Source organism: Lactuca virosa, chromosome 8 (genome assembly GCF_052849685.1).
Source record: "Lactuca virosa cultivar CGN04683 chromosome 8, Lactuca_virosa_CGN04683_v6, whole genome shotgun sequence".
NCBI classification, from domain to species: domain Eukaryota; kingdom Viridiplantae; phylum Streptophyta; class Magnoliopsida; order Asterales; family Asteraceae; genus Lactuca; species Lactuca virosa.
In genome coordinates, this window is record NC_136433.1 from 227,443,279 (window position 1) to 227,458,723 (window position 15,445).

Below are 15,445 nucleotides of genomic sequence, written 5' to 3' on the forward strand. Positions count from 1 at the left end.
TGAGTACTAGCACAAAATTTAGCCTTATTAAATTTTTATGTAGACATTTGTGTTTTAAATATTAAGAATATTGTTGTTAGACAAATTTGAATCAAAGTGGTGATTTTGTGTTTCTATTTTTTATCTTAATTATCTTATAATTATTTTTATATTCCATTTAATTAAAAAAAAAATTATGCCATATTTATTAATATACTTTGTTTGTGTTAAAAAAAATGTCACTAAAAACATGAAAATAATATTTATTTTAGCAATTAAACAGTGACATAAAAATAGAGCCACTAAACTCTACAAATGTTGTAGTGATATAGTGGAAGTGCCACTAAAACCCAATAAGACTGCAACGACACAACCGAAAAATGTCACTAAATACCTTTAGTGGTAGCACTTTTAGTGACATTTTTTTTGTGCCGCTAATTGCCTAGGCTGCGTTTAGTGGCACCTTTTTGGTTATAAGTGACATTTTTTATGTGCAACTAAATATCATTTTGTTTCTAGTGTGATGATTTGATCTTATCTTTAGTAATTAGAAGAATTCAAAAAAACTATAAAACCCTAGTTTATGGTTTCATATCAATGTGTTGATATAAAATTGTTCCTTGAACGATTATCCCTATAACCTAGATTTCGTGTAACCTAGACATATTGAAATATCATATTCTAAAAGTGATCAAACAATCTTCAAGCATATCGATGATTCATATCGATTTCAGAAACATTACGTACTTGCAACCCTAACAACTTATGTAAATTCATCTATGCTCTGAAATAGGCTTCTCGGTATCAAAAGTTTCATCGGGTAATCACCTCATATGGTTTTGAGACAAATGTTGTTGATGATTGTGTATATAATTTAGACATGTCAAATTCAATATTGTATTTAATTTATAAATAAGGAAATATTGTATTTTCTGGTTGCTGTTAAATAGATTGATTTGTGGACGCGTTTATTAATCTTTGCTTAAAGAATAATTAAAACAGGTCAAATATATGTACTTATCAAAATGACTTATTGGACCATATATGCATGTTACTTATTCAAACTCATGGACCTTTTCCTAGATTTTTATCAAACAAACACTATACAAGTTTGTATATAAATTCAATTCTTACACATGAATACTGAATTAGAACTTATCAAACCAACTTATATCTTCAATGGCAATCCAACACTCTCTCATTTTCAACATATGCTTCCTTCTGCTGCTTCTACCTGAATCAATTCAATCTGAATCTGACAACAATCGAATGGTACATGCTTGTAATCTTCTACCTTTCTGACACAATAATAGATGTCATAGTAACTTTACTCAACTTTTATGATTAGAAGGCATCGCCTGGATACAGGCCATGTTTTATTTAATGAGTTTAATGTTTCCAGTTAAAATGATCAATGGTGAAGTAACTGGTTATATGCAGGTATACGTGGTGTATATGGGCCACAACGCTCGAGATGATGCGTCTACCTCCTCCTTTCACTTGAGCATGCTACAAGAAGTTGTTGGCAGGTCACCTACCTCATCCTATTCCATATCTAATTTACAGTTTGACAATTCTTATGGTAGAGGCGACTTTAAATGCTAAGAATCTTTAGTAACAGTAAATGAAATTTGGAGTGTAATATATACACCAACATTTGGTAGCCGTTTGCACAGATACAGATCAACTGAACCCGTCACTAGCTAACTCAAGATATGTCAAGGGTATATAACAGGAACTGGTTAAATGGCAAATCGTAGCCACGATTTCGTTTTAAATATGGATTCTTTTGTGTAGAGTATGAGACTAGGTGTATAGTTTTCGTTTTAAAGGTTCTATACTTTTGACATTTGACAAAATTAAAAATGACACGTATACGGTGGATACTAATTACCCAGTTGCTCGCATGTAACTTTACTATGGCAGGGATGCAAAGAAACATATGCTTCAAAGATACAGTAAAAGCTTCCATGGATTTTCAGCAAGACTTACGGAAGAGGAGGTTAAGAAGCTGTCAGGTACGCATTTGTAGATGTCTCATCAAACATGGAGAAGATCATATGAATCTATTTTAATCATGAAAGATTCATTTATATATAAATATAGGGATGGAGGGGGTTGTTTCTGTGTTTCCTAGCAAATCAAATAAACTGGCAACCGCAAGCTCATGGGACTTCTTAGGTTTCCCACTTACAGTCAACAGATCAACAACCGAAAGTGATATCATCATCGGGGTTTTTGACACCGGAATATGGCCGGAATCAGCCAGTTTCACTGACCTAGGATATGGTCCTCCTCCTGCAAAATGGAAGGGCATTTGCGAAGCCAATTTCACTTGCAACAAGTAATAGATTCATTTCCTAATATATGTTAATTTATTCTTTTCTGCTTTTCACCAGTTTAATCTTCATCAGTGTTTAAGGTTTTCTGAGTTTCTGACTTTTTCTTGGTAATGTAAACAGCAAAATAATCGGAGCACGACACTTCAAGGCAGATGGAATATACGACTCCAAAGAGTTCAAATCACCGAGAGACTCTGATGGTCATGGAACCCACACCGCATCCACTGCTGCAGGAAACGTAGTGAGGAATGCAAATCTACTAGGCCTCCAGTCAGGAATAGCTCGAGGGGGTGTGCCAAGAGCCAGGATCGCAGTATATAAGGTGTGTTGGATAGAGGGTTGTCGAAGCGAGGACGTTCTTTCTGCTTTTGAAGCTGCCATTGCTGATGGTGTTGACATAATCACCGTTTCTGCTGGCTTAACATCTGCCGAAGAGCTTTTTAATGATGTTTACGCTATTGGTTCCTTTCATGCAATGCAAAAAGGAATACTAACTGTACAATCTGCTATGAATGAAGGACCTATGCCACAGACCACCGGTAGTATCGCTCCATGGATTCTTTCGGTGGGTGCCAGCCCTAAAGACCCTGATTTAATCACCCCAGTAAGACTAGGAAATGGTAGAGTTGTTAATGTGAGCACTATCTCTCTCTTTTTAAACCTACTTGTTTAGACATCATTTATTAAGGAAAAAAAATGCTGATTTCATTCTTATCTCAGGGAGTTTCAATAAATCCATTTACACTTGACAGAATGTATCCTTTAATCTATGCTGGAGATGTGCCGAATATCACGGCTGGATTCAATGGATCAATATCGAGGTAAAGTAAGATTTTTCTTAAATAGATTTTGTTAGGATCGAGACACTTAACACACGACTCTAAACACACACAGCTCACGAAAAACAAGAACACAAGGATGAACATGAGGGATTTAACGTGGTTCGGTCCTTCTCTGACCTACGTCCACCGGTAACTAGGAATTTACATTTCTTGGTGCTAATCTGCACTCTTTCTGTGTTACACTAGATACAAGTTTTACAAATACAAAATAATCTCTTATATAGAGATGGAAATCAGAAGTAGTCAAAAAACACAACTGGGTCTTCATTCAACAATTGTGGCTTCACAACTTCACATTGTTCCTGCCATTTTTGACCAGCTTTTCTGTGGATTCACACTCAACATTTCTGTGGATTCACACTCAACATTTCTGTGGATTCATACTCAACAATCTCCCACTTGAAGCCACGGAAAAATCTTCACATGTGCTTCAACTGTGCATCTGTATTTGATCTTAACTCCTTCCTAGTTACCCTGCCACTGAAATGAACTGCCCGATCCTGGAACATCCTGAGAACAAACGACACTCTCCATGTGAAGCAGATAATCTGGAGAGACTTTTACAGATGGAATACTGGTTCTCTTAACCCACTGTGTTCTGGGTATTCTAGCTGAAGCACATCCCTTGCTCCCACTGCTATGAATGCCCTTGACTGGTTTTTCTGAACCGTTCCAAACACGTTCAACCTGAATCTGACATGTGACTCTGGGTTTGCCATCTGCAAAGCAAACCTTCTTCTGTCCACGAGACTCTATGAACCGGATTTTGTTTTTCTTCTGAACTGGGACGGTTACTCCCTCAGACGGTAAACTGACCATATATAATGAACCCCTCTTATGTCCACGAGCTATCACAAGATTTCCTTTGACAACCTTCCACTGCCCATTCCTGAACTTAACCTCGTGTCCCTGTTCATCCAACTGCCCAACAGAAATCAACTATTTCTTCAGACTTGGAATTACCCGGACATCCTTCAAAGTCCATGGACCAACTGGAGTCTTCAAAACTAAGTCACCTATGCTCGTCACATCAAGAACCTCATCATTCGCCAGTCTTACCTTACCAAAATCTCCTTCTTTTAGATTATGCAGTGCTTCACGGCTGTGGGTAGCGTGAAATGAAGCACCCGAATCCATAACCCAGGAATCCACATTGCTCTCCACACTACAGATCAAAACATCATCATCTGAATGGTCTACTGCAACGTTAACTTCATTCTTTTCAACTGGTAGTTTTGGGCATTGGCTTCTAAAGTGACCCTTTTCTTTTCAATTCCAACATTCAATATCTTTTCGGTTCTTGGACTGCCCCCTTTTTCTGGACTTTGATCTGCCTCGACTACGTCCTCTTTCGTTTCTTCTTCCTCTACTTTCTGTATGCAATAAAGAACTAGAACTAGAACTAGAAGTCTCACCATTGCTTCTCCGTCTGATATCTTCATTTACAATCAAGTCACGAATACTCTCGAAAGTGAGTTTACTAGTGCCGGATGCACTACTAACAGCTGTGACGGTGCCTGACCAACTATCGGGCAAAGATGATAAAAGGAGGAGCGCTTGTACTTCATCTTCAAACTTTATTGCAACTGAGGCTAAACGAGAGATAATCGAGTTAAACTCGTTTATGTGAGCGGTAACTGACATGCCTTCCTTCATTTTGGTGTTAACCAATTGTTTGATGAGGAACACTTTGTTGGAAGCGGACGGCTTCTCGTACATGTTGGACAAAGCCTTAAATACTCCATAAGTAGTTGTTTCATTAACAATGTTATACGCAACACTCTTTGCCAATGAAAGCCTAACTACACCCAAGGCTTGTCGATCCAACAACTTCCATTCTTCATCATACATGTCATCCGGTTGTTCGCCCAACATAGGCAAATGCAAACTTTTCTGATATAACATATCTTCAATTTGCATCTTCCAAAATCCATAATCGGTTCCATCCAACAACTTCCATTCTTCATCATACATTGCTCTGATACCAAGAGAAGGCCAGGGTAACTAGGAAGGAGTTAAGATCAAATACAGATGCACAGTTGAAGCACAGGTGAAGATTGTTCCGTGGCTTCAAGTGGGAGATTGTTGAGTATGAATCCACAGAAATGTTGAGTGTGAATCCACAGAAATGTTGAGTGTGAATCCATAGAAAAGCTGGTCAAAAATGGCAGGAACAATGTGAAGTTGTGAAGCCACAATTTTTGACCAGCTTTTCTGTGGATTCACACTCAACATTTCTGTGGATTCACACTCAACATTTATGTGGATTCATACTCAACAATCTCCCACTTGAAGCCACGGAACAATCTTCACCTGTGCTTTAACTGTGCATCTGTATTTGATCTTAACTCCTTCCTAGTTACCCTGGCCTTCTCTGTTAGTCAAAAGAAGTGGCAGGAAACAAGGACTCTCATGTGAACATGGAAAAATTGTTACGGCTGCAGAATTTCAACAATGGTGGCCTTATCAATTTCACATGTATGTGAATGGAAGAAAAGGCTTACGACTCTAAACACACACAGCTCACGAAAAACAAGAACACAAGGATGAACATGAGGGATTTAACGTGGTTCGGTCCTTCTCTGACCTACGTCCACCGGTAACTAGGAATTTACATTTCTTGGTGCTAATCTGCACTCTTTCTGTGTTACACTAGATACAAGTTTTACAAATACAGAATAATCTCTTATATAGAGATGGAAATCAGAAGTAGTCAAAAAACACAACTGGGTCTTCATTCAACAATTGTGGCTTCACAACTTCACATTGTTCCTGCCATTTTTGACCAGCTTTTCTGTGGATTCACACTCAACATTTCTGTGGATTCACACTCAACATTTCTGTGGATTCATACTCAACAATCTCCCACTTGAAGCCACGGAACAATCTTCACCTGTGCTTCAACTGTGCATCTGTATTTGATCTTAACTCCTTCCTAGTTACCCTGGCCTTCTCTTCAATTATCCTGAAGGCCAGTTGAAGCTATGCAAAGCTTAAACTTTTCTAAGGTGACAACCTTAGTCAACATATCAGCTGGATTTTCAGTTCCTTTGATCTTATTCAACTTCAGAGTGCCATCATTAATTCTTTCTCTGATGAAGTGATATCTCAGCTGTATGTGCTTTGTCTTCGAATGAAAGACGGGATTCTTTGCAAGATGAATTGCACTTTGATTGTCACAAAATAATGCACAATCATCTTGTTCTTTGCCAAGTTCGTTGAGAAAATTCTTCAACCATATAAGCTCTTTGCTTGCTTCAGCAACTGCCATATACTCTGCTTCTGTGGTTGAAAGGGCAACACTTTTCTGTAGTTTGGACATCCAACTTACTGCAGTGCCGCCCACTGTAAAGACATACCCTGTGGTGCTTTTGTATGAATCTTTACAACCACCAAGATCTGCATCTGCATAACCATTCAGAACTACGTCTTTTCCCTTAAAATTTAATGCCGTCTTTGAAGTCCCTTTCAAGTATCTCAACAACCATTTAACTGCTTCCCAATGTTCTCTTCCTGGATTGGACATGAATCTACTAACAACTCCCACTGCATGAGCTATATCTGGTCTCGTGCATACCATTGCATACATGAGGCTACCAATTGCGGATGCATAAGGAACTTTAGCCATTTCTTTCTTGTCTTCATCTGATCTGGGTGACTGAGCTTTAGAAAGCTTAAAGTGACTTCCCAAAGGTGTGCTTCTGATCTTGGCATCTTTAAGGCTGAATTTCTCTAATACTTTCTCAAGGTACTTTTCTTGAGATAGTGTTAAAGAACCATCTTTGTTTCTGAATATACTCATCCCGAGTATTTGCTTTGCAGCTCCCAAGTCTTTCATTTCGAACTCTTCAGACATCTGTTTCTTCAACTTCTTGATCTCTGACATGTCTGAACCGGCAATCAACATATCATCTACATAGAGTAGTAGAATGATATAAGAACCCTTAAACTTCTTGATGTAACAACAATGATCATTGTCACATCTCTTGTAACCAACTTTTCTCATGAAGTTATCGAACTTCAAATACCATGGTCTGGGTAACACACGACTCTAAACACACACAGCTCACGAAAAACAAGAACACAAGGATGAACATGAGGGATTTAATGTGGTTCGGTCCTTCTCTGACCTACGTCCACCGGTAACTAGGAATTTACATTTCTTGGTGCTAATCTGCACTCTTTCTGTGTTACACTAGATACAAGTTTTACAAATACAGAATAATCTCTTATATAGAGATGGAAATCAGAAGTAGTCAAAAAACACAACTGGGTCTTCATTCAACAATTGTGGCTTCACAACTTCACATTGTTCCTGCCATTTTTGACCAGCTTTTATGTGGATTCACACTCAACATTTCTGTGGATTCACACTCAACATTTCTGTGGATTCATACTCAACAGATTTTCATGGGAAGTGTTGTTTCACTATAACAATAAAATGTTTATCTTCGATTTGTTCATGAATGTGTATATGTATCAGGTTTTGCGTCCCAAACTCATTGGACAAGAATTTAGTGAAGGGAAAAATAATATTATGTGATGCTATATCGACTGGAGAACCTGAAATGTTGGCTGGTGCTGTCGGATCTATCATGAGATATCCTGGACCTTATTTTGAACTCGTGCGTTCTTATACTTTGCCTGTTAGTGTTGTGAACTCCGAGCAAGCAATAAGAATTGCCCGCTACATGCAATCAACAAGGTAATTAACCTATTTTTCAATCATCAAGAGTTTATTAATTACATAAACTGATCAACTCTTTAAAAATTCATTTCAGAAATGCAACTGCAATAATAATGAAGAGTGAAGACGACAGCAATGCGACTACCCCGTATGTTGCCTCTTTTTCATCAAGAGGTCCAAATCCAACAATTACAAGCATCCTGAAGGTAATTCATGTTGTTTTTGGGTTATAAACGAGTGACTAAAATATAACAAAAGTAATCTCTATCTTTAGAGCATCCATATTGTATAGTTGGTGTGTAATGGATATGGAGTTTAATGTCAATTGAACTCTTCAATGTGAAAAAAAAAACTATTTTACTTTTTAAAGTTATTTTCCATTGAACTTTGTAATTCATTGTAGAAAATATTAATAGAGTTGTATGATAATGTATTATAATAATTATTGTCTTAATTAAAGCAATTTACCACATCATTTACATGAATATTTTGGATACCAGGACATACTAGTATTCATCGAGTTATTGTCTTTAAATAGTTAAGCTTTTTAAATCGTTTTAGAAAAGCTTTCGCAACGCCATGTACTTACTAGATATATAGTGACGACATGTGATCTGTCGCTAAAAGTATCTTTAATATATTTATTGGCAACAACTCATGGGTCATAGGTAAAGCCACTGCCGGTTGAAATTTGAAAAGTCAGCAAAGACGGATTATAGGAACTCCAAATAATTTAAAAGTCATTAATGTGTTTGTGACTATTTGAAACCCATCAAAGTATTTGGGACATCTGTCATAAGTGTGGTATCAACAGTTATAGCGACGGTTTGATTATTCACAAGTGGTCCTTTAGGCTTTTAAGAGGTCAAAATTCTATGCCCGATAGTGACTTCAAGTTTATTCCAAGGTGGCAGTTCACAATTTTCGGATTTAGGACCACTTCAAAGACTACGAGTGGCCCCATTTTAATTGATTTCACTTGATATTACACTCCCTTCTCTTAATTTAAGTTAAAGCTCCATTATTTATCCCTACTTCATCACATTTTTAATTTATACCCCAACTCATTTTTATATATGTATATTGAACATTTATTGATAATTCAGATCACAGTTTGAATTATAATTGGGCCTCAAAATGATTGGTTGTGGTTAAGTATATGTGTATGGGCACACACACCCACGCACCCGCACATAATATGTATGAGTGTATATTTGAAAGCCAAAATGGCTAGGTTTATGTATATGGAACAATTCACAATAATTCATATCACAGTTTGAAAGCATAAATGATTTGCAATATTGTGCTGCTGACAACACTCATAATATTTTTTATTCGATTTATACAGCCAGACTTAACAGCTCCTGGAGTACGAATTCTAGCAGCATGGCCACCTGTGGCTCCAATTACCGAAGTAGAAGGAGACAGAAGAGCGGTAACATTCAACATGATATCAGGGACATCAATGGCATGCCCACACGTGAGTGGGATAGCTGCATATATCAAAACATTTAACCCAACATGGTCTCCTGCAGCCATTAAGTCGGCTCTCATGACAACAGGTAAACTATATAGTGTTAAATATATCGCGTATCTACCTACATTTGTATATCCAACACTAACGACATAAATTCTTGTATGAAAAATGATTGCAGCTTCTACTATGAGTGCCCGGATCAACACAGATGCTGAATTTGCATATGGAGCTGGAAATCTTAATCCAATTAAAGCTATGAAACCTGGGCTGATATACGATGCTGTTGAGGTAGATTACATAAGTCTTTTGTGCCAGGAAGGCTACAGCAGCCAACATATTAGAAGCCTCACTGGGGACAACAGTAGTAGCTGCTCTCAGATCATAGAACAAACTAAGGATCTAAACTACCCTTCCTTTGTCATACCCACACTGCGCAAGAAAGTCATTGATTCAAGTTTCAATAGGATTGTCACCAATGTCGGCTCTGCAACATCAACATATAGAGTTTTCATAACTCAACCACTTGTTAGCGGTTTGAGGATACAGGTTGAGCCCAATGTTTTACGGTTCGAACATATTGGGGAAAAGCTATCTTTTAAGGTGTCCGTGCAGGCAACCATAGAGAACTTAGACAACCCAATTGTTTCTGGTGCTTTGACATGGGATGATGGAGTGCATCAAGTGAGAAGCCCCATCGTTGTGCATGTTCCATGATAATCATTATGTAATTTACTACAAAGATTATTGTTTTCTTTTATAATCTTTTTCTTGTTGTGTATCATACTAAATTTTCAATTTGTGATATTTTCTGCATATTATAATAATCCATAATATTTATTATATAAGAAAAGAAGAATTGAAGCAAGTTGCAAGCACGTGTGCTCTCTTGGGCTGTCAAATTTTCCATCATTCCTACTCTAGTTTGAGTGTTTGACTCTTTTCTTTTAATGAAGGTTGTTGCCATCTTAATGTTTTTTTAAAGTTGTAGTTGAAAAAGTCAGAAGTAGTTGTCTAGCTTTAATGTATGTTCCTTTTGTATTAAGCAAGTTTAAAAGGAAAAGGAGACAGTAGAGAAGTCTCGTTGGTTGTTGGCATTGTTTTTGTTCTCTCTTCACTTCCTGCACATACACACGAAACCAGGGAAGTTTCTTATCCTTTCATTTTACTGCTTAAAAAAGGTGATTAAAGAAGGCAGTAAACCAACATTTGGTATCAGAGCGCTCCAAGTTTATGCCAAAATATCAACCCCGATCTGCATCCACGGGAGATTCGTCAAGGAACGAGAAGGATGGGCAGATTACACTGCACTATCATATGCTGTCAAGAAACAATTACGCTGCATGGGCCATTAAAATGAAAGTGTTCATGCAAGCACAAGGTGTTTGGGAAGCTGTAGAGCCCAGTAAACCAGAAGATGTAGTTGAAGTTAGAAAAGATAAGATGGCACTTGCAGCCATCTATCAAGGAATCCCAGAAGATATGTTGCTGTCGTTGGCAGAAAAACAAACAGCAATGGAAGCATGGGATACTCTAAAAATCATGTACATGGGGGCTGATAGAGTAAAGACAGCAAGGGTGCAGACGTTAAAAGCAGAATTTGAAGTTCTAAATATGAAGGAGATGGAGACAGTGGATGAGTTTGCTATGAAGATAAACAATATTGTAAGCAATATTCGGGCCTTAGGAGACAAAGTTGAAGAAGCTTATGTAGTAAAGAAGCTACTACGGGCAGTTCCATCAAAGTTTTTGCAGATTGCATCAACCATTGAGCAATTCGCGGATCTTGATAAGATGACTGTTGAAGAAGTTGTTGGTAGGTTGAAAGCTCACGAGGAGAGAATCCGAGGGCACGGTGAAGTTGAAGAAAAGAAGCTTCTATTGACTCACCAAGAGTGGTCTGAAAGAAACAAGAAGCAAAGTGAAGAGGACTCAAAGTCCTCTCACAAATCCTACCATAGCAGTCCAAGCAATCAACGAGGTTGTGGAAGAAGTCGTGGCAGATGGAACAACTATAGCAACCGTGGTAGAGGCCATGAAAGAGGTCGTGGAAGAGGCCATGGAAGAGGTGTAGCTGACCAACAACGAGAAGGAAATCGTGGGCCATCTAACAGTCACGACAAGAGCAAACTCCAATGTTATAACTGTCAAGAAGTTGGGCATTATGCCTCAGAGTGTAGAAACCCAAGACGTGAAAGGAACCATGAAGCAAATCTGACCCAAGATCATGCTGAACCGGCCTTATTATTGGCTTCTTTTGACAACAATGAAGCAGTAGAGGAGGTGTTCCTGAATGAAGAAAAAGTGACACCAAAACTGAAGTTAGCAAGTGATGAAACAACTCAGTCAAATGTGTGGTATCTAGACAACGGAGCAAGTAACCACATGACCGGTCAGAAAGATAAGTTTTATGATCTTAACCAAACAACTCAAGGTTATGTAAAATTTGGAGATGGGTCCAAGGTGCGTATAGAAGGGAAAGGTTCTATTATTTTCCAGTGCAAGAATGGAGAGCAACGAAAGCTGCAAGATGTGTACTATATCCCAAGCTTGTGTAATAATATCATAAGTTTGGGTCAACTAGCAGAGAATGGTGACCGGATCTTGATACATGGATCGTTTCTGTGGGTTCATGATGTAAAAGGGAGACTACTCATGAAGGTAAAACAATCTCCAAATCGTCTTTATAAAATCATTTTGAATGAAGTTGGGTCTAGATGTCTGCTTGGAGAGACTTGTGAACAAACTTGGCTTTGGCATGCACGAATGGGTCATGTTAACTTTACTGCCCTCAAACAAATGTCAGACAAGAACTTAGTTTGTGGACTACCAAAGATAGATAACCCTACACGCTTGTGTGAGGGATGTCTAGTGGGAAATCAGACACGAAAATCATACCCATCACAAGCAAGCTTCAAGGCAAAACAGAGGCTTGAGCTAGTACACGGAGACCTTCGTGGTCCTATTTCACCACCCACACCTGCTAGTAACCGCTATTTTATGTTGTTAGTTAATGATTTTACTCGAGTAATGTGGGTACATATGATGAAGACTAAAGATGAAGCCTTTAGTGTTTTCAAGAAGTTTCGGATATCTGTTGAAACAGAAACAGGTGAGAAGTTAAAGACCTTCCGAACAGATCGTGGTGGTGAATTTCTGTCAAAACAATTCACCACGTATTGTGAAGAAACCGGTCTAAACCGACACTACACGGCACCATATTCTCCACAGCAAAACGGAGTGGTAGAGAGACGAAATCGCACTGTTGTAGAGATGGCAAGAAGTATACTCAAGAGCATGCGTGTACCAGAAACATTATGGGGAGAGGCTGTACATCATGCTGTTTATGTTCTTACTCGGGTGACCACAAAAGCCTTAAAAGATGCAACACCTTATGAGATGTGGACTGGAAGAAAGCCACAAGTAGATCACTTAAGAGTGTTTGGATGTATTGCTCATGCAAGAGCAACACGAAGTCATCTTAAGAAACTTGATGATCGAAGCAAACGTTTGGTACACCTAGGATGCGAGACAGGAACAAAAGCATATAGATTGTTTGATCCAGACACAGGGAAAATATGCATCAGTATGGATGTATGTTTTGAAGAAGATAAAGCTTGGTCATGGGAAAAGTCAACTTTGTTAAAAGGTACCCCAGGAGCAACTTTTACAATTGAAGGCTACTCTCCAGAAGACAACTATGAAGATGTAAGCAACCAGGAACATGAAATCTGGATGCAAAGTCCTGCACCAGAACAAACCCAACAGACAAGTGCACAACCCCCTACACTTACACCCTCAAGTTCGACCAATTCAGATACTTCTGCAAGTATTGAATCAGACTCGACAGGTGGAGGAGCCCCAAAGCTGTATCGGTTATTGGATGATATTTATGATGAGTGTGACGAACTTCTATTCATGCATGATAGTGAGGAGCCTTTGTCATACTCCATGGCTAGTGAAAATGTTGATTGGGTAAATGCAATGAGAAGTGAACTGGAAGCCATTGAAAAAAATAAAACTTGGAATCTGGTTGAACTCCCACCAGGTCAAAAACCCATTGGTCTCAAGTGGGTTTACAAACTGAAAAAGGATCCAGAAGGAAAAGTTTTGAAGCACAAGGCGAGGTTGGTAGCAAAGGGATATGTTCAGAAACCCGGGATAGATTTTGATGAAGTCTTCGCACCAGTTGCACGACTTGAAACAGTACGCATTTTGCTTGCCCTTGCAGGTAAAAATGGATGGATTGTTCACCACCTTGATGTAAAATCTGCATTTCTAAACGGAGATTTGGAAGAAGAAGTTTATGTAACTCAACCGGAGGGGTTTGTGAATCAAAATGAACCAAGAAAAATATACAAGCTATCAAAAGCTTTGTATGGGCTTTGTCAAGCTCCTAGAGCTTGGAACTCTCGTCTGGACAAATGTCTAAAAAAATTGGGATTTACAAGATGCCCACAGGAGTATGCAGTTTACACAAGAAAGAGGAATGGTAAGCTCTTAATGGTTGGGGTGTATGTTGATGATATGATTGTTACAGGAAATTGTAGCAATGAAGTGAAGCTCTTCAAAGAACAAATGCAACAGGAGTTTGAAATGAGTGACCTTGGCTCATTGTCATACTACCTGGGTATTGAAGTGGGTCAACAAAAGGATGGTATTACTCTAAAGCAAACAGCTTATGCGAAAAATATCCTGGAGAAGGCAGGCATGGCTGAGTGCAACTCATGTAAATACCCAATGGAACCCAAGTTAGAGCTAACGAAAGATGAAGAGGGACACCCGGTAAATCCCATGGAGTATAGAAGCATCATTGGAGGTCTGAGATATCTCACACACACTCGACCTGACTTTTCTTATGCTGTCGGGATTGTAAGTCGATTCATGGAGAGACCCACAGTCAAGCATCTACAAGCACTGAAACATATTCTGAGGTATATCAAAGGAACCATTGATTATGACTTAAAGTACACCAGGGGGAATGGAGAAGACATTGTAACCGGGTATACTGATAGTGATCTTGCAAGGGACGTAAATGACAGACGCAGCACATCAGGAATGGCATTTTATCTTAATGAAAATTGGGTTACTTGGGCGTCGCAAAAACAGAGGAGTGTAGCTCTTTCTTCATGCGAAGCAGAATTCATGGCGGCAACAAGTGCAACGTGCCAAGGGATATGGATGCGTCGGTTGCTTAGTGAGTTAACAGGAAAGAAAGTTAGTCCTGTGGTGTTGCATGTTGACAACAAATCAGCCATAGATTTGATAAAGAACCCAGTGTTTCATGGGAGAAGCAAACACATAGACACAAGGTTTCATTTCATACGTGAATGTGTTGAGAATGGGGACATAAAAGTCATGCATGTGAGCAGCAAGGAACAGAAGACAGATATTCTCACAAAATCCATGGCAAGCAAGAAGTTTGAAGAAATGCGCAACTTACTAGGAGTGAAGCAGATAAAAAATTATGGATTAAGGGGGAGAATATTATAATAATCCATAATATTTATTATATAAGAAAATAAGAATTGAAGCAAGTTGCAAGCACGTGTGCTCCATTGGGCTGTCAAATTTTCCATCATTCCTACTCTAGTTTGAGTGTTTGACTCTTTTCTTTTAATGAAGGTTGTTGCCATCTTAATGTTTTTTTTAAGTTGTAGTTGAAAAATTCAGAAGTAGTTGTCTAGCTTTAATGTATGTTCCTTTTGTATTAAGCAAGTTTAAAAGGAAAAGGAGATAGTAGAGAAGTCTCGTTGGTTGTTGGCATTGTTTTTGTTCTCTCTTCACTTCCTGCACATACACACGAAACCAGGGAAGTTTCTTATCCTTTCATTTTTCTGCTTAAAAAAAGGTGATTAAAGAAGGCAGTAAACCAACACTGCAAACATCAATATTTTAATCAAATGTTCTTTTGGAAGCTTATATCTTTCCTCAAGAAGTGAAACTTTAAAATCTTTAGAAAATATAAAGATAGGTGAAACGATGTTGGTGAAAGATTTCACTTTTGTAATTTGTGTTAGTTAATGTTAGAATTAGTGGGTCTGTGATGTTTACATCTAGTGAAGAGTATTAAGAGAAAGAGAATGAAATGTGGAAAACGTAAAAAATAGGAATATTATAA

General features: G+C 38.3%; 1 protein-coding gene across 3 annotated transcripts; it reads left to right on the forward strand.

The window, feature by feature from the left end:
* Positions 1-1,080: 1,080 nt before the first annotated feature.
* LOC145132294 (cucumisin-like) lies at positions 1,081-10,148 on the forward strand. 3 transcript variants are annotated; one of them, XM_079067031.1, is made up of 10 exons: positions 1,081-1,251; positions 1,420-1,508; positions 1,906-1,997; positions 2,086-2,323; positions 2,442-2,955; positions 3,042-3,142; positions 7,647-7,868; positions 7,945-8,056; positions 9,199-9,412; positions 9,506-10,148. In XM_079067031.1, exons 1-10 carry the CDS (start codon positions 1,159-1,161, stop codon positions 10,039-10,041), a joined length of 2,211 nt encoding a protein of 736 aa, XP_078923157.1. In that variant the 5' UTR covers positions 1,081-1,158; the 3' UTR covers positions 10,042-10,148. The 3 variants fall into 3 exon arrangements, with proteins under 3 accessions (XP_078923157.1, XP_078923159.1, XP_078923158.1); XM_079067033.1 differs by lacking the exons at positions 1,081-1,251; positions 1,420-1,508 and adding an exon at positions 1,599-1,703; XM_079067032.1 differs by lacking the exons at positions 1,081-1,251; positions 1,420-1,508 and adding an exon at positions 1,622-1,811.
* The last annotated feature ends 5,297 nt before the right edge of the window (positions 10,149-15,445 follow it).

What these genes read in the sequence shown, in the direction of transcription:
- LOC145132294 (XM_079067031.1), top strand. Translation starts at nt 1,159, where the DNA reads ATGGCAATCCAACACTCTCTCATTTTCAACATATGCTTCCTTCTGCTG. An exon ending in GGAGGTTAAGAAGCTGTCAG is followed by an intron (nt 1,998 to 2,085) that starts GTACGCATTTGT and finishes ATATAAATATAG; the next exon opens with GGATGGAGGGGGTTGTTTCT. An exon ending in GCCAATTTCACTTGCAACAA is followed by an intron (nt 2,324 to 2,441) that starts GTAATAGATTCA and finishes TAATGTAAACAG; the next exon opens with CAAAATAATCGGAGCACGAC.